This window comes from Symphalangus syndactylus, chromosome 7 (genome assembly GCF_028878055.3).
Source record: "Symphalangus syndactylus isolate Jambi chromosome 7, NHGRI_mSymSyn1-v2.1_pri, whole genome shotgun sequence".
Lineage (NCBI taxonomy): Eukaryota > Metazoa > Chordata > Mammalia > Primates > Hylobatidae > Symphalangus > Symphalangus syndactylus.
The window spans coordinates 142,208,996-142,226,729 of NC_072429.2; the positions used below are offsets into that span (position 1 = coordinate 142,208,996).

The 17,734-nt window shown below is 63.3% G+C and overlaps 1 protein-coding gene across 5 annotated transcripts; it reads left to right on the forward strand.

The window, feature by feature from the left end:
• The first annotated feature begins 2,338 nt into the window (after positions 1-2,338).
• RHPN1 (rhophilin Rho GTPase binding protein 1) lies at positions 2,339-15,591 on the forward strand. Of its 5 annotated transcripts, none has more exons than XM_055287503.2 (15): positions 2,339-2,563; positions 8,401-8,516; positions 9,376-9,504; positions 10,261-10,336; positions 11,007-11,084; positions 11,434-11,558; positions 11,650-11,816; positions 12,053-12,246; positions 12,567-12,723; positions 12,800-12,913; positions 13,327-13,521; positions 14,040-14,116; positions 14,265-14,490; positions 14,578-14,739; positions 15,207-15,296. In XM_055287503.2, the coding sequence occupies exons 1-14, from the start codon at positions 2,504-2,506 to the stop codon at positions 14,724-14,726; spliced, it is 1,863 nt and encodes a 620-aa protein (XP_055143478.1). In that variant the 5' UTR covers positions 2,339-2,503; the 3' UTR covers positions 14,727-14,739; positions 15,207-15,296. The 5 variants fall into 5 exon arrangements, with proteins under 5 accessions (XP_055143478.1, XP_055143479.1, XP_055143475.1 ...); XM_055287500.2 differs by having other exon boundaries at positions 2,340-2,563; positions 14,344-14,490; positions 15,207-15,591; XM_055287501.2 differs by having other exon boundaries at positions 2,340-2,563; positions 12,803-12,913; positions 14,344-14,490; positions 15,207-15,591.
• Positions 15,592-17,734: the final 2,143 nt, after the last annotated feature.

Consider the following 17,734-nt stretch of genomic DNA (forward strand, 5'->3'; position numbering starts at 1 on the left):
AAATCTAAAATAATTTTTAAAAACTAAAAGGAAACTCTAAATTTTTTTAAGTGCAGTGATACATTCTTGCTGTGCCAAATCCAGTAATACAGAAGCATGCAAAGAAAAAGGCAGCACCAGCCCCTCCAACACACGCACGCACACACACACACACACACACACACACACACTCCAGCCTGGGCGACAAGAGCAAGACTCAATCTCAAAAAATAAATAAATAAAATAATAACTGAATATTTTCCTTCAGGAAACAGCACCCTGCAGGGAGGGGAAGTCTTATGACCCTCAAAGTTTGAGAGCCGCTCTTAACTTCCCAATGGCCTCTGTCTGCTGAACCAAGAAGCCTGCAAAACAAATATGTAAGAACTGGATGCCATTACAGTCACACATGCTTGCTGACGGTCACTGACATGGCAATACCTCCTGTACACATAGCAGACTCTGAAGACTGCGAAGAGGGTTTGGGTCTCTGCTGTACAGGACCTTGGCAGCCTGCAAGGAGATGACTCACATGGAAGTCCCCACACAAGTGCACCCAGTGTGAGCTTTGGAAGCATCGGCCCATGCTCAGGCCCACAGGTAAGATGGCCAGGAGCCCCTGCCCTTGAGGAAACTTGGACCACACAGCTGCTGGTGAAGGGGGCAGGTGAAGGTCTCATGTAGCCTGTGTGATTCAGGCAGAAGTGAGAAGGACAGGTGGGAACCCACCAGGTGGACAACAAGCTGAAGGGCTCCCAGGGAGCAGACACTTCAAGGGCCCCAAAAGGCCAGGAGAAAGAAAAAAAAAAAGCCGGATGTGGTGGCTCATCCCTGTAATCCCAGCACTTTTGGGAGGTTGAGGCAGACGAATTGCTTGGGCCCAGAAGTTTGAGACCAGCCTGGGCAATGTGGCGAATCCCTGTCTCTACAAAATATACAAAAATTAGCTGGGTGTGGTGGTGCAAGCCTGTAGTCCCAGCTATTCAGAAGGCTGAGGTGGGAGGATCACATTAGCCCGGGAGGTGGAGGCTGCAGTGAGCTGTGATGGTACCACTGCACTCCGGCCTGGGGAACAGAGTGAGACCCTGTCTCAAAAGGCCAGGAGTGGAGGACAGGCCCTGGCCAGGAGGTTTGGCGTGGCTGGCAGGGGCCTTATGAGAAGGCTGTTGCTGGGAGGGGCCTGCTGCAGATGGCTGCGGCAGACCACGGAGCTTAGCCTTCAGGATTTAGATCTGGGGATGACAGGCTTACGTGTGCTTGCTGCGGAGCCGGGAGCACAGGAACCAGAGTGATCCCAGAGCTCAGCTCCAAGGCTCCGCTGGGCCTGTGGTGGGGCAGTGAACGTGGACAAGGCCTGGGCTTCAGAGGAACTTGATGAACGGGAGCCGTGGGTACCGCCTATGCCCTGGTCTTCCTGCCCTTCAAAGGATGTGTTCTGAGCTGAGGCGAGACCCACACGAAATCTGAGCGGGCTCCGGAGTCACCAGACACCTAGGGAAGTACGGAAGGCCCGGAAGGACACACACAGTCGGGTGAGCCCCGCAGGGAGCTGTGCAGGCTCGAGGCGTCCAGTCCTGGGGCTGCAGGCCAGTTCTCCAAGCAGGTAGTCCTGGAAGCAAGCTGGTTCTGAAAGTAGGTTTTGAAAATAGGTCAGTCCAGGAAGCAAGCTCTGGAAGTAAAAAGATTCGGAAAGCAGGTTCGTTCTGGAAACAAGGTCTACAAACAGGTAGTTCTGAAAGCACGTGGGTTCTGGACGGAGGTTCTGGAAGGAGGCGGGTTCTGGAGGCCGGTTTTGGAAGCAGGACGACCCCGACAGAGGCGCCTCGGACTGGGGCCAGGCCTGGAGCCTCCGCTCCGCGGGCAGAGAGAAGAAAGCAGGCATTGTCGGAGAACTCACACAAGCACTTGTCCCTAACAAAACCGTTTTTAAAAACCCCATTGTGAACATTTTTGGAACAAGCCTCTTAGAGGGTCCCGTTGCCGGGGTGACAGGACGAAACGGCGCGAGCGGGCAGACTCCTGGAGTCCCCGCAAAAGGAGCCGAAGAGCCAGGCGCGCCGAGTCCAGGTCCGCCCTGACGCTCAGCTTGGGACGTTCCGTATAGTTTTTTTCTCCGTTTCCCGAACTTCTCCCGCAAGCTCAGCGGCCGCTGCGGCGCATGCGCAGTACTACCTGCCTGCCAGCCGCGGGCGTTCCTGCCGCGGTTGCCAGGGGTTACCGTCCCGCGGTGGGCGGGGCTGGCCGTCCAGAGCCCGCCTTCCTGGAACTCTGGTTGGCTGATATAGCTGTCCGTCGAAGCGGCATTGCCGCCTATTGGGCAACGGCCTGCTTCACACGCCAGACCCGTGCCCCGCCCAGCCGCGCCGGGGGGCCGCCCCCACCCAGGAGGGACAGTCGGGGACCGGCGCGGGCACTCAGGAGCCCGCGGCCCGGGTGGTGCGGGCGGCCCTGGCCCGGCTGCGGAGCGCTGCGCGAGCGGCGGGCTGGCTGAACCCGAGGGACCCCCAGCGCGGCGGGCGCGGCGATGATCTTGGAGGAGAGGCCGGACGGCGCGGGCGCCGGCGAGGAGAGCCCGCGGCTGCAGGTGCGCAGGACTGGCGCGGCGGCGGGAGAAGGGGCCCGGAATCCCGGCCCTTTCCTGCCCCCGCCTTGAGGCGCGTTCCGGGCGCCCCCCTCGTACGTCTCATTCGGCCTGGACGCAGGCAGAGAAACTGAGGCCAGAGCCTGCGTCCCTCCTCCTCTGAGCTCGGTGGAGGTGCTTTCAGGCCACTCATGTGAGCCGGGAAATGCGGGGAGCCAAAATCTGGATCATCCTCACCGCTGAAGCGGGTCGGGGGGACGCTCTCCTCGTGGCCCCCTTCCGGGCGGGTGTAGGGCTGGGCTCTGTGAGCGCCCTCCCCACACCCGCCATCGTGTTCCTTTCCGGCACCTGTACGGCCTCCTTCCCTAGTTCAGTCCTCCCTCTGCACCCGCTCAGGAACTGCGTGCCCATTGGGTGCACTGGTAGCAGCGGGCAGCGAAGCCTCCTGGGTATGGGAAACCGAGAGAGGTCTTCCCGGCTGGCCTCTCCTCACTTCCCAAACCTCCTTCCCTTCTGAAGTCCCTAACCCGGGGTGCTGACTGGGCAAGTGGGAGGGGTGGGCAGGGCTATGGAGACCTGCTGAGTCTGTGCCCAGGAAGGAGGGGACGTCTGTGGGCCTTGCTCTGCAGCCCAGAGCCTACTTGTTCCCTGCGGACCAGCTCGAGGCTGCCCCAGTCCTCCTGCCAGGCCCTGGGCGCCCACGCCCGCCACAGGCTTTCAGCCGGGGGCTGCTCCTGCTCCTCGCCCCGGGTGAGCCTTTGATAGGGCACGGCCCTCCTCCCCTCTGGGACGTCGGACTGCGTCGTCCCTGGGCTGGTTCTACTCAGCTTTGGTGTTTGGGATTAGGTCTCCTAGAGGAGGAGGCGGTGCTATCAGCCAGGGCTTGGCTTCAGGTCACTGGGCTGGTGATGCTGACCATAGCCCTCAAGGACTCCCTTCTTGCCCACCCCGAGGTGTGCCAGAGGCTGCAGCACCTCCTGGGCACTGGAGGGAGAGAGGCAGCCAGTGTCTGCCCCCTGTGAACTCGCTCTGTCAGGGCGGCCATGCCTGCAGGTGGCCTGGGACGGCACATGTTGTTTTGGGTGGAATGTTTGGGAGGCTGTACAAACAAGATGTCCCAGAGGGCTCCGGAGCTGACGCTTTTCAGGCTGGGGGCTGTGCCTGGGCTCCCTGTCCTGGCCCTCCCTGGGCTGCCACCTTGGAAAGTCGGGGAGAAGCTGTTTCCAGGCTGCCTCATCTCTCGCAGCGTCCAGAAATGACCCCACAGTCAGGGTACTGGGGAGGGGCCCGTGGGAGGTGGCAGTGGGGCGGAGGCAGGCCCTGTGTCACACACGCACCACTCAGGCTGTCCTGCCATCTGGAAAGTCTTCCTCGATGCCTGCTGCCGGGCTACAGTGAGGCCTATTCCACCCCCATCAGGCTGGCCCCCAAACTGGCCCTAAAGCTCAGAGTTCAGTGGGTCAGGGGTCGGTCGTTCGTCCACTTAGAGGCCACGCCTGGGCCTGAGGCCCTGTGGACAGGTCTGGGTGACTTGTATTTGCCCCAGGCGTGATGAGAGCGGGCTTCCAGCAAGCGCTTACCTGGTGCCAGGGCCAGCGCCGCAGCTGGAGTCCTGCCATTGGTGCCTCCCAAGCCCTGGGCCTCAGCCCGTCTGAGGAACAGGATAAGTGGCCAAGGCTGCCAAGCTGGGAAGGGGAGAAGCCTGGCACGGCCCAGGGCAGCCAACCCAGCTCCCGTCCCTCCTGCAGGGGCTGCAGGAGCTCCCGGGGGAGGACCACAGGTAATACAGCCTGGCTGTATGCAGGTTCTATGGTTTCCTGGGGAGGCCAGTGGGAGAAGGGGGAGCAGGCTGCGGAGGGAGAGCGTTGGAGCGCAGGTGGGCAGGGTAGCTGTGCCCCCCTCACCTGGTCTCCAGCATGCCAAGTGGGTCAGCCTGAGGTTCCCCAGCCTGGCTGGACAGGAGCAGCCTGTGGGTGCTGGTTACAGATTCCCAGGCCCCTGCCCAGGTAGATTGGGCTCCGGAAGAGGGGTGCTGAGGAACCACCAGTGCCTGGGTGCCCCAGGGAGCATCAGAGAAAGTGGGGGTCCCTGGTGTGAGTGGCCAGTCTATGATTCCTCTGGCGTGCGTGCTGCTTATAGCCCTGTGTCCCAGGAGACCCCTGTGCAGCAATGCCCATTGAATTCTGTTCCCTCATCAGTGGGGGGCAGAGATGGTGGGTCGGGCAGGTGCTGGGCTTCCACCCTCTTGGGGCTTCCAGTTCTTGCATTCAGGTGAGACTTCAGTGGGGGCAGAGGAGAGGCATACCTGAGATGGGTGGGTATCAGCATACAGGGTGCCCAGGGCCAGGGCTGTGAGGGGAAGAAGCTGGTTTGCTCCAGGTGGGTGGCCTCTCCCTGGGGACTGCCTGGCCCAGGGCCAGGGGACCCTGGGGGAGGATGGAGGTCTGGCCCTGCTCTGATGTTTTGCTCTTCCCAGACCTGGGCTGGGATAACTATCTCCGCCTTATGCCAGTCCCCAGGTCAACCCCATTCTGGCCACGGCCACACTGTTTCCTCCTGGGCAGAGGAGCCCCACTGTCAGGGTTGGGGGGCTGTTTCTCTGTTCTTCGTCCCTCTCCATCGAGGCATGGCCAGGCCCTTCATGTGTGGCTGCCTCTCGGGACCCCCACAGACCACAGCCTCTCTGCCCTTTCCTAATGCAAGGCAGAAATGGCCACAGTGGGATGTCAGAGCACCGTGGAGGTGGGGGTGGGGAGGTTGTAACAGGAGCAGGGGGCTGAACGCCTGTGTCCACACCCCTTCCACTGGGCACAACCTTCAGCCCAGTGTGGAAAGTGGGGCATGGGCTGCCCACTTCCAAGGTCGACCCAGCCTCAGAGGTCCGGCTCGGGTCTGCTCATCCACGTGTAGGCCGGGAAGTCACTTGGCCTGCAGGGAGCACTGCGGGTAGGGAGGCCGAGGAATGGACCAGGGTCACAGCAGGAGCCTGTGGGGGTCCAAGGGGCCAGGCTCCCCGCAGCTCTCCTGGGGCCAGGAGGGGAGCAGGGACCTGGCTGGGTGTCTGATGCCTGTTGCACAGCCAGAGCCCTTAAAGCCGCTGGAGCCTTGCAGCGGGGCCTTTGCAGGGAGGGGGTGTAGCTGCGATGGGTGGCACGGGGGTCTCCTAGGTACTGGGCAGAGGCCCTCGAGGTGGTAGCGCCGGTGGGAAAGGTAGGGATGGGAGGCGGGGGTGGGCGGGCCTCAGGTTCGGGGAGCTTCTCAGATCTGAGGCGCCCGTGCCTCTCTCCCACCTGTGGGCCTCTCCAGCCCAAGCCCCTGAAGCAGCTCTGGAGGGAATTTCTTTTCTGGAGGAGGCAGGAGTGGGAAACGGGAGCAGGGTGAGGGTTCCCAAGTGCACATCGGCCTGTCCGCTGCTGGGTGTTGTCCACGGGGGCAGGACTGGGCTGGGGGAGGCCAGGGTCCTGGGCCAGCACACCCTCCTCTCAGCGCCTGTGTCCCTCCCCCCAGCCCCTAAGCGCCGGCTCATCTTCACTTCAGGGACCTCCGTCAGGCTCCCTCACCCCAGCATTCAGTAGGAGGCTGCCGGTGTGGGTGTCCATGGGACGGCGCAGTGTCCAGGGGATGGCATGGGTGTCCAGCAGACAGCGCAGGGGTTTGGGGGATGGCACAGGTGTCTGGGGGATGGTGCAGGGATTTGGGGGATGGCACAGGTGTCTGGGGGATGGTGCAGGTGTCCAGCAGATGGCGCAGGGGTTTGGGGGATGGCATAGGTGTCCGGGGAATGGTGCAGGGGTTTGGGGACGGCATGGGTTCCAGGGGATGGGGTGGGGTTTGAGGGGTGGTGTGGGTTCCAGGGGACTGTGTGGGGGTTTGGGGGATGGCGGGGGTTCCAGGGGATGGGGTGGGGGTTTGGGGGATGGTTTGGGTTCCAGAGGATGGTGTGGGGGTTTGGGGGATGGTGTGGGTTCCAGGGGATGGTGTGGGGGTTTGGGGGATGGCGTGGGTTCCAGAGGACGGTGTGGGGGTTTGGGGATGGTGTGGGTTCCAGGGGACGGTGCGCCATCCTCCAGTCTCTGTCTCTGCCTTCCCATGGCCACCTCCATGTGGCTGTGTTCAAATTTCCCACCTCGTGTAAGGACCCTTGTCACTGTGATTAAGGACCCACTACTCCACGGTAGCCTCATCTTAACTCATTATATCTGCAAAGACCCTATTTCTAGAAAAATTGCACTCACAGGTACTGGGAGTTAGGACTTGAACCTGTCTTTTGTGGGGACACAGTTCACCCATAATAGACGGTCACCTGCTCAGCTGGCTGCTGTGAGCTTGGGGGGCCAGACGAGCAGGGCTTCTATCTAGGAAATCAAATCATTCCTGTATAATGGGAATAAACTAATTAAAATGCAAAGATCTCGTTCACATTAGCAAAAAGAACTCTCTCCAGATATCTAGGAGAAAACCCCGGAAAACACGTGCGAGCTCTTTACGGGGAAGACAGGAAGGCCTGAGAGACGTGTGTGCGTGGAGAGGGTGTCAGGTCCACAAAGGGAAGACCCAGTGCATGTGCGTGTTGGCCCCATGAGTCTGCAGCTTCGTGCAGTGGTAGGTCAGTTTCATGGTGGCAAGATTCACCTTCAGACGCGACAAGGTCCTGGGGAAGAAGAGGTCCTGTCTCCCGACAAGGGCGGGAAGCAGTCCCAGGAGCCACCAGAGGCCTTGTCTTGCTGCTGACTGGCAGAAATGGCCAGGATGGCCACACCTGACACAGACCAGGCTCGCCCCAGGGCTAGGTGGGAGTCAGTGTCCCTTAGCAGCGAGCCCTGAGCGGCGTTGTGGGTCTCAAAGCGTGGAAGGAGTGGGTGCTGGAGAGGCAAGCCAGCCCAGGGGACAGCCACAGGTAGCTGCAAAGAATCTTGTTGGCGTGGAGACGCAGGCATTCCCACGCGGCCATGGGGAAGGGGGGTGCGGGGGGCCATGGTGAGAGGGAGGGACACGTGAGGATCACGCAGGCAGGACCCCAACACCACAAGGGTGGGGTGGGCTGAGGCATGAAACTGGATCGCCCTGGAGTGAAATTTAAGCTCCAGCACATTCGCACCACTGAAGACACAGGAGTCATTGAAGTCCAGAAGGGGCCCTGCCGGGCATGCCCCACTCTTTCGCCATGGCTGGTGCTGGGCAGGGCCGCGGGGGTGCAGTCTGTGGGTGCAAGGCTCAGAGTCATTTCTCTGTGGATACGGAGTGCACAGGTGTGCGTTCACTTCGAGAACCATTCCCAAAGTCAGACCGCAGCCTCTGCACCAACCATCGGGGGCCAGTGGCCGCCCCCAGAGCCTCGGGGACCCTGTCCTTTGAGCCCACGCCTAAACCCACGCGGGAATGATTGGGAGGCGTGGGTGAGTTGGATGGAAAAAAAATTGGGAGGGGCGAGGGGGGGATCCAGAATGAAATCCAGAAGTGCAGCAGGAAGGCTGTGAGGAGCAGTGGGCTGCCTCCTGCAGGGCTCCTGGAGCCCCTAGTTGTCCAGGCTGCCTGGTGAGACCCTGGCTCCTGGTGTCCTTGGCAGGTGCCAGCCTCCCCACCGACCCCCATCACGAGTCAGCAGCGTTCCCCCCCCCCGACCATGTCCTTCTGCACTGACTGCCTCCTGTCCTGCTCTAGCCAGGCCCGTGTTCACACTAGTTCTGTCCAGCTCCTCCCTGTGAGGCCAGCTCCAGCCCCAGCCCATGGTGACCACCCCGTTACCCATGGGCAGGATGCACTCCTCTTAGTGGCTGTGAGTAACAGCCTGGTATGGGCTCCACGGGGTCGGGCTGTGATCGCCTGTGGCCTCCCTGCAGGGCTATGACTCCCTGACGCAGATCCAGTGCGGCCAGCTGCAGAGCCGCAGGGCCCAGATTCACCAGCAGATTGACAAGGAGCTGCAGATGCGGACGGGCGCTGAGAACCTCTACAGGTGAGTGCTTGAGGCCGCCCGGCCCCGGGAGCAGGGCCCACCTGGGTGAGGGGGACAGGACAGCCACCCAGGCAGATGTCTGCCCCATGGCCGGGTCAGAGAGACAGGTGCATGAGCAGCTGGGTCCTGATGGGCACACAGTACACGTGATGCTCAGCTATGACCCTCACAGACCTGCCCCCATGGGCCTCTGTGCTGGGCCGGAGGTGCCAGGAAACCAGTGTCCCTGCCGACTGTGCAGCTTGGGAAGCCCCAACAGTGCACGTGGGAGCTTCTCAGAAGAGGCATGGTTGAGGCTGAGCTGTGGCAGGTGACGGCGCGTCCCAAGGTTGGGGACGTGGGAGAGGGGTGGAAGACCTGGGCTGTCTCTTCCTTATAGCACGCCGCCTGTGAGCCGCACATGTGCTTGTGAGTGCCCCTCGGTCCCCTTAGCACCTGCTACCTCCCTGCCCCCATCCTGGCCTTCCCTGGGGACCTCTGGTCCCTTTGCCAGGCCCTGATGCAGGCACAGAGGGGGGTGTGGCTCTCACCCACCATCCAAGGAGTGATGTTTGAGTGCTGTCGAGGGCTGTATGAGCCCCAAAGAAAGCCGTGGTGCTGAGGGAGGTGCCCCCAGGCCAGAATCAGAACATGCAGGTGCTGGGGTCAGGGGTGATGAACTGTAGGGGGCATCACCTGTGAGCCTCCGGATCCCACTGCTGCCCCTGCCCCCCCCCATGGGGGGCAGACCCCGTCAGCGACGTCCTCTGCAGGGTGGGCTTGGAGCTCTGACAGGTCAGCTGGCAGGAGGGCTGCAGTGAGCACGGGGCCTTGGGCTCTGCCTTGGGGCTGGGCTTTCAACTGCCACGGCCTCCCTCAGAGCCACCAGCAACAACCAGGTGAGAGAGACGGTCGCCCTGGAGCTGAGCTACGTCAACTCCAACCTGCAGCTGCTGAAGGAGGAGCTGGAGGAGCTCAGCGGTGGCGTGGACCCTGGCCGGCATGGGAGGTGCGGATGGGGGCCGGGACAGCACATGTGTGTATGTGTGTGCGTGTATGCATGTGTGTGTGAGTGCGTGTGTGTGCATGTGTGTGCACGTATGTGTGTCTCTGTGTGTTTGCGTATTTGTGTGCATGTGTGTCTGTGTGCGCGTGTGTGTGTCTATGTGTGCATGTGTGTGTATGCATGTGTCTGTGTGCGCGTGTGTCTGTGTGTGTCTCTGCATGTGTCTGTGTGTGCATCTGTGTGTGTGCATGTGTCTGTGTGTGCACATGTCTGTGCGTGCGTGTGCATGTCTGTGTGTGTGCGTGTGTGTGCATCTGTGTGTGCATGTCTGCATGTATTGGGCGTGTCTGTGTGTGTGTGCCTGCATGTGTGTGTGTGCACGTGTGTCTGTGTGTATGTCTGCGTGTGTGTATGTGTGTGCATGTGTGTGCGTGTGTGTGCATGTGTGCACGTGTGTGCGTGTGTGTGTGTGTGCACACGTGTGTGCATGTGTGTCTGTGCATGTGTATGCACGCATGTGTTTGTGTGTGTGTGTGTGCGCATGTGTGTGTCTCTGTGTGTGTGTGTTTGCTTCTGGAGCGGTTTAGGACAGTGGGGGGTGGTGCACAGGTGCAAGGATGCCCCCCAGGACACAGGCGCACATGTACACCCACGAGGGAGGGAGGCACCCTGTGCCACAGAGCCCTAGGAGTGGACCCCGGGCTGCCGTGGGCAGCAGGGTTTGGCCTTACAGTCTGAAGTCGATGCTTCTGGTTATAGCGAAGCTGTCACTGTCCCCATGATCCCCCTGGGCCTGAAGGAGACCAAGGAGCTGGACTGGTCTACACCGCTGAAGGTAGGTACTGGCCTCCGAGCTCTGAGATACACGGCCCTGCCCTGGGACCAAGGGGGTCTTGGAGGCTTTCTGGTCCAGCCGTCTGGTTGAACAGATAGGGAAACTGAGGCCCAGAGGGAGGGACGGCTAAAAGGGACACAAGGGACCTGGCAGAAATGGCCACAGGGACCCAGCCTCTGCTGCATTCAGGAGGGCACCACTGGCTTGGGGCCACACACCCAGCACTGGCTCACAAGGGTCCTGGAGAGAGCTAGAGCAGACTGGCACTGCCTGGCAGGGCCCCGCGGGAGCCACTGACTGTGTTCCGTGTCCGAGTCACTGAGTGGCAGATGGCACCTGCCTCCCGGCCACGGGGATGAATAAGGAAACGCACATAAAAGTAGCACTGAGTCTCCAGGCCCCACTTCTGTGATGGAGTGGGGAAACCCCAGGGCTAGAAGGGCTCCGACCCGCATCACCCCACCAGGCCCGTCCGTACACATTGGCCCCCAGCCCTTCTCTGGGGCTTCCACTGAGGGGCCCAGGGCCCCCACGCTGCATGGCAGCCAGCCTACTCTGCGGCACAGACCCTCCCTCCACCATGAACCTTTCCCCAAGGTGGGTTGGGAGACCTCAGGGAAGGAGGCCAGGCACAGGGACACTGTGGATGCCAACACCTGCCCCCCATCAGGAGCTGATCTCAGTGCACTTTGGAGAGGACGGCGCCTCCTATGAGGCAGAAATCAGGGAGCTGGAGGCCCTGCGGCAGGTGTGTGGTTCCCCTGCCCGCCCACCCTCCTGCAGCCCCGGGAGACACATGCAGAGGCTGAAGCTTAAGTCGGGAATAGACAGAGGAGCTCAGTGTGGACATCTCAAGGACGTGGGGAGACGGGCGCACCAGGGACCCTGTGTGTGCAGACCCAGCCAGGGGGCGTGGAGGGGCTCCCAGGTGGCCCCGGTGCCGCACGCTGCTGGCCTTTGGGAGTCGCGGCTGCCCAGGGCCCCACTGGCTTTGCCTCCCCGCCCCCCATGGTGCTGGTGCCCACGGGACTTCCCAGGGCAGTGTGTGTGAGTGGGGTGGGCCAGGGCGGTGGGGCCCAGCGGCTCCTGCCCTGCAGGCCATGCGGACCCCCAGCCGGAACGAGTTGGGCCTGGAGCTGCTGACAGCCTATTACAACCAGCTGTGCTTCCTGGATGCGCGCTTCCTCACCCCTGCCAGCAGCCTCGGGCTCTTTTTCCACTGGTAGGGGCTCTGCGGGCGGGGGCACCCTGGGGAGGGGAGGCCCGGCTGCGGGAACCGCGGGAACTCCGCCCAGCCTGACCCAACACTGCAGGTACGACTCGCTTACTGGGGTCCCGGCCCAGCAGCGCGCCCTGGCCTTCGAGAAGGGCAGCGTTCTCTTCAACATCGGCGCCCTCCACACGCAGATTGGGGCGCGCCAGGACCGCTCCTGCGCCGAGGGTGCCCGCCGCGCTATGGAGGCCTTCCAGAGGGCCGCTGGTGAGGATGGCCTGGGCCACGGTGGGGCAGGGTGCGGTGCCAGGGTGTTGCAGAGCCCCTTCTGCAGGGCAGGAGCTGGGGAGTGGTTAGGACATCAGTCCCTCGGGTAGGAGGAGTGAGCACATCAGGCCCATACGTGTCCCAGGAGCATCCCTAGCTGGCCGCCCTGAGTGCTGCATGAGGCAGAGATGGGCAGGTGCAGGGCCCTGCCTGTGTGAGCACCCCTCCCTCCGTAGGGGCCTTCAGCCTCCTGAGGGAGAACTTCTCCCATGCGCCAAGCCCAGACATGAGTGCTGCGTCCCTCTGCGCACTGGAGCAGCTAATGATGGCCCAGGCCCAGGAATGTGTGTTTGAGGGCCTCTCACCACCTGCCTCCATGGCCCCCCGAGACTGCCTGGCCCAGCTGCGCCTGGCGCAGGAGGCCGCCCAGGTGAGCTCAGGCACCTGTGTCAGGGTGCAGGGGGTGAGGCCAAGCTGGGGTCAGAGCCCAGGTTCAGGCATGCGGGAGCTCTCCCACCTCCTTCCTTGTGTGTCAGCCCCGAGCCAGCTGTTGTCCTGCTCCCTGGGGGGGCTGGTCAGGAACCTGGGGGCCCAAGCCTCTGCCTCCAGGGGATGGCATGAAGCAGCAGGAACTGAGGTGCCAGGGAGGCTGCTGGGATGGTGGTCGGAGCAGGTGGAGGCTGGGTAGGGAGAAGCAGGCACCACCCGGAGAGCGGGAGGCCCTCGCGTGCCTGCCACGTCCACCGGCAGGTGGCAGCCGAGTACAGGCTAGTGCACCGGACCATGGCCCAGCCACCCGTCCACGACTACGTGCCTGTCTCCTGGACTGCCCTGGTGCATGTCAAGGCCGAATACTTCCGCTCCCTGGCCCACTACCACGTAGCCATGGCCCTCTGCGACAGCTCCCGTGAGTGCCCACCGCACTTGCCCATGGTACTGCAAAGACCTCCCCGCTCAGGGCTCATGGCCTCTCTGTCCCCCAGCAGCGACCGAGGGAGAGCTCCCCATGCACGAGCAGGTCTTCCTGCAGCCCCCCACCTCCTCTAAGCCCCGAGGCCCTGTGCTGCCGCAGGAGCTGGAGGAGCGCAGGCAGCTTGGTAAGGCGCCCGTGGATGGAGTGCCCTGGGGCTCAGGTGGTCACCAACAGTGGCAGGGTGTCCCCCACCACCCTCACGCTGTTTGCCACCTGCTGTCCCCATGCTGACGAGTTGGGCCACCTACCTATCCCTGGATGGCCTGTGCCTGATGGGTGCCGGCCCAGTGCGGGGGCCGCAGGAGTGCGGGGCAGCCTCTTAGCAGTTGGGAGACCGCTAGGAGCAGCTCGTCTGTGGCCCCTGCTTTGCACGTGGCAGAGCCCCCCTGCACAGCCAGCTCCTCACCCCTGTGGTGCGCGCCCCCAACGAAAGTGGCTGTGATGAGCCCCGCAGCCCTGGCGTTGCCCACTCCTTCTGCCGCATCCCAGGGCCCACGGGCCCACATGGTGTGTGACATCCCAGTGCCCCGCGTGCAGGCAAGGCACACCTGAAGCGCGCCATCCTGGGGCAGGAGGAGGCGCTGCGGCTGCACGCCCTGTGCCGCGTCCTGCGCGAGGTGGACCTGCTGCGGGCTGTGGTCTCCCAGACGCTGCAGTGCTCGCTCGCCAAGTACGCGGAGCTCGACCGTGAGGATGACTTCTGTGAGGCTGCTGAGGCCCCCGACATCCGGCGTGAGCAGCCAGGGCCTGTCTGGGTGGCTGCATCCCCAGCCAGGGTGGGGGCCTTCGTCCTGGAGAAAGGGAGGCTGATTGCGTTAAAGGTGCAGTCACCACAATGAATTAACGCATTAAAGGTGCAGTCACCACGATGAATTGAACAGCAGTAGCACTTTCCAGGCCTCCATCGCAGGGGCCCACAGAGCTGCCGGGCCCTTCAGGGGCCTGGGGGATGACCACGCTCCTCAGCACCTCCCTCCCTGCACTGGCCTCCTACCCTGAGGGGAAGCCCACAGACCCAGGACAGGCATGGCTGGGACTTCAGGGAGGGATTTGGGGAGCCACTTGGGGCAGATGGGGGCCGTGTGTTCAGGGCACACCTGGGGCAGCTCCTCCCACCATTGCAGAGAGGCCAGGCCTGGAGGTCAGAGGCGGGGCTTGTGTGCGCTCAGGGTCATGCCCTGCGCCCTGGAAAATCCCCAGGGCAGGTCTCCACAGGCTTCCAGCTTAGCTCTGCTCTTCTACCTTCTCAGCTAAGACCCACCAGAAGCCAGAGGCCAGGATGCCACGCCTGTCCCAGGGGAAGGGGCCTGACATCTTCCATCGGCTGGTGAGCACACCCATCCCCAGGCATCCCCCAGCACGGGCAGCTTGGGCTATGTGGCTCTGAGCAGCACGTGGCCTCAGACAGGCCGTCGATGGCGGTCCAGCCCTCCCCACCCGCCTTGTGGAACCCCACGGTGTCCCTCGGTGCACAGGTTGGATGGATGTGCTGGTCAGGCGGGGTCTCCTCAGTGTGTGGCCCAGCTGGGCCTCTGACCTCTGAGCCCCCGCCAGGGGCCCCTGTCTGTGTTCTCAGCCAAGAACCGGTGGCGGCTGGTGGGGCCCGTCCACCTGACCCGAGGAGAGGGCGGCTTCGGCCTCACGCTTCGGGGAGACTCACCTGTCCTCATCGCTGCCGTCATTCCAGGGAGCCAGGCCGCGGTAAGGGCCCGCCAGCCCCCTGAGGCTGAGTCCCTGGTGCCAGCCACAGCGTCCTGTCCCCACCTCACCGTCCGAGTCTCCCCACAGGCGGCTGGCCTGAAGGAGGGCGACTACATTGTGTCAGTGAACGGGCAGCCATGCAGGTGGTGGAGACACGCGGAGGTGGTGACAGAGCTGAAGGCTGCAGGAGAGGCGGGCGCCAGCCTGCAGGTGGTGTCGCTGCTGCCCAGCTCTAGGCTGCCCAGCTTGGTGAGCCCCTGGGGCCCCAGAGGGGCAGTCCCCAGCCTGCTGTCCCCACCCTGGCCCTGGGCCTGCCTTGGATGCTTGAGCAGCATTGGGAAGGGGAGGTGGGGCTGCAGGTAACCCTCCCTGGGCCGCCTCCTAGGCAGGGGCCACCTGTGCTGTGGCCTCCATCTGGCGGCTTCTGCCCTGACCCCAAGGATGCTGCAGCCCACCCCTCACTGGGCCTCTGTATCCTCAGACTGGAGGCTTCTGGGCCAGGCGCTCCATCCCAGAGGTTCCATGTACCCAGCATGACTGACCCAGGGTTGGGTGAAACGTATGGGGCCCCTGCTATGTGGCCACCCTGATGGGAGCCCCTAAACAAGCCCCCGACGTGCCAGCCCCTCCCAGGTGGTTCTCGCCTCTCCCAGGCTGGCTGCAGGTGGGGACAGGCAGCAGTGGCTGACCACAGTCTGTCTCTGTCCCTGCTGCAGGGGGACCGCCGGCCCATCCTGCTGGGCCCCATGGGGCTTCTAAGGAGCCAGAGGGAGCATGGTTGCAAGACCCCGGCATCCACGTGGGCCAGCCCCCGGCCCCTCCTCAACTGGAGCCGAAAGGCCCAGCAGGGCAAGACTGGAGGCTGCCCCCAGCCCTGTGCCCCAGTGAAGCCAGCTCTGCCCTCATCCTCGAAGCACCCAGGGTGGCCATGAGGGCCAGGCTCCCTGCACACCTCAGCCCTGGCTCCAGCTGGTGGGAATTACCAAGCATGCCCTCCCCACCCAGAGGACCTCTGGGCAGTGCCTGCCCTGCCTCATACTGGAGGCTGCCTCGGGCACCTGCCTGCCCATTAAAGACTATGGTCAGACCTGTCTGAGCCCAGTGATGGGAACTGTGGCCTCCTCACCCACACACAGGAAGGATGCCAGTCCCTCTGCCAGTCTGAGGTCAGCTTCCTGCGGCTGCCCCGCCCTGAGGGCTCCTCACGGGGTGCTCCTCACAGCCATCCCGTCTGTACCTCCTGGCTCTGTCCACCCTGCTGCTGCCCTGGGCACAGACCCTGAGGTCTCAGTCCTGCCTCCAGCCAAGTTTCTGCCTGGTGCCCAGTGATTCCTGCTGGGCACCCCTTCGCTTGCTGCCCCTCCACCATGCAGCAGCCAGGCACACCCACAGCACCCACAGACCTCTACGCCGAGTCCCAGACACGGCCTTCCCCCAAAACACCTCCTGCTGTCCTGTCTGTGCACAGAGCAAGGGACTCCCCACCTCTTTGCCCTGTGCTGGTCAACCCGGCAAGTGTCCCCTTTGCCCAGGAGTCCCTGGTGTTGTGGCCCAGGTCTCATGGCAGCCCTAAGCCTGCCAGCCCTGCTGCCTGCCTTGCTGTCCTGCTCTGAGCATGGGTGCCACCCTCCAGCTCCTGGGCATGTCACCTCCCCCTGAGCCTGGGGCCTGCATGGGCCCCCAGCCCTCCCTAGCCTGCTTGGGCCGCTCCTGCTGGCCTCCACAGGCCGTGAGCTCTCAGTGTCTCAAGCAGAGGAAGTGAGGGCTGCCTCCAGGCCTCCATGTACTGGGTGGACAATGGCCCCCAAAGGCCGTCGGCAGGAACACCACCCCCAGGACCCCCACAGCAGTGGGCTCAGGACTTAGGCACCAAGGGGAGGGGGTGGGAAGGGCTGCAGAGTCAGGGCAGGCCAGAGCTGCACCAGAGAGGAGCCACGGAGCCGGAGCGGAGGCCCCCACCGAGGGCCCCAGGGCCTGGCGGGTTCCGGAAGAGACAGGGCTAGCGGGAGTCATTCTCTGCAGCCACTAGGGGGCAGCCGCCACCCGCGGCACGGGCAGGTGCGCCTTGGGAGGGCTGAGGCACAGACCCCGGGTAGAAAGGCGGCCCCCAGCTCTGCGAGACCCCTGCCCTCTTGTCCAGTCCCTTCCGAGGGTCCCCAGGTGGGAGCAGCCCACCCTGCATCCCAGGCTCCGGTTCCAGGGTCCAGGGCCCTGTGCTGCCACCTCCCTCGTGCTTCAGCCAAGAATATGGGGGTGCGAGTGAGGTGTTTGGGGTCCCAGAGATGCAGGCGCCACGGTGCGATCTTCCTGGGCGGGAGGGTGGGGCTCCCCAACCTGCCTGAGCCGGGGTGGAGGTCCAGGTCCCCCACTTGCCCTCGTGGGAAAATCCCTGTCTCAGCAGAATGGGCCAAGGTCACGCAGGTCTCCCCAGCACATATTAATTTGGTTAATAAAACTGCATCAAGGAGGCCATTAGGCACTAATTGGGGATGACAGGGTGGCGGCCCTGTCTGGAAGTGCAGGGACTCCCCACCTCCTGTGGCCTGTCCAGACCCAAGCTGAGGACAGAGCTGCCACCGTGCAGGTGGCTGGGACCCGGCTCCCATCACCGCCTCCGTCCTGTGAAGTGGAGGAAGCCTGGTGCACAGGGTTGCTGTGGCAATGTGGGAGGCCCTGAGGTCCTGCTGCCAGGGGAGCGGAGGTCCTGGGATCTGGGGTCCAGAGTTCTAGTCAAGGCAGGGCTGGGCAGGAGGGGAGTCCCCCTCTCCAGAAGAGAAAGCCGATGCCTACCAGCCCAGCCCCTCAGACTCGGACCATGCTCCTCCGGCCTCTGTGGGAGTCCTGCCAGATAGCCCCTGGGCTGCAGGAAGGGACCGCGCCCCATCCCATCCTCACCCCCGCAGCAGCTGGTGGCTGCCTGCTGGGCTCAGGGGACTGCCCTTTCCAGCCCACCCGGGGACTCCAAGTCCACACCACCACACAGGGGCGGTGCCCCCGCCCACCATTCATCACTGCACGGTGCTTATTGCTAAGAGTGACACCTGCCCTGTGCCCAGAGCCCCTAGGGGCCCCTGCCCTGGCTCCCTCACCACACGCAGAGGCTGTGGGGAGCTCTGGGGTGAAGGAATGTAGATGAGGCAGTGGTGTGGATGGGATAGGGAGTGTGCCGCTGGTTTTAGTGGTGTCCAGGGTAATCAGCTGCCAGGGTGGCATTGCCGGGGTGGCGGAGGGCCTGGTGTGGTGT

Coding starts and splice junctions, on each gene's coding strand:
- RHPN1 (XM_055287500.2), top strand. CDS start 2,504: ATGATCTTGGAGGAGAGGCCGGACGGCGCGGGCGCCGGCGAGGAGAGC. Junction 12,724..12,799: donor GGCCCTCTGCGACAGCTCCC/GTGAGTGCCCAC, acceptor TCTGTCCCCCAG/CAGCGACCGAGGGAGAGCTC. Junction 14,117..14,343: donor CTGACATCTTCCATCGGCTG/GTGAGCACACCC, acceptor AGCCCCCGCCAG/GGGCCCCTGTCTGTGTTCTC.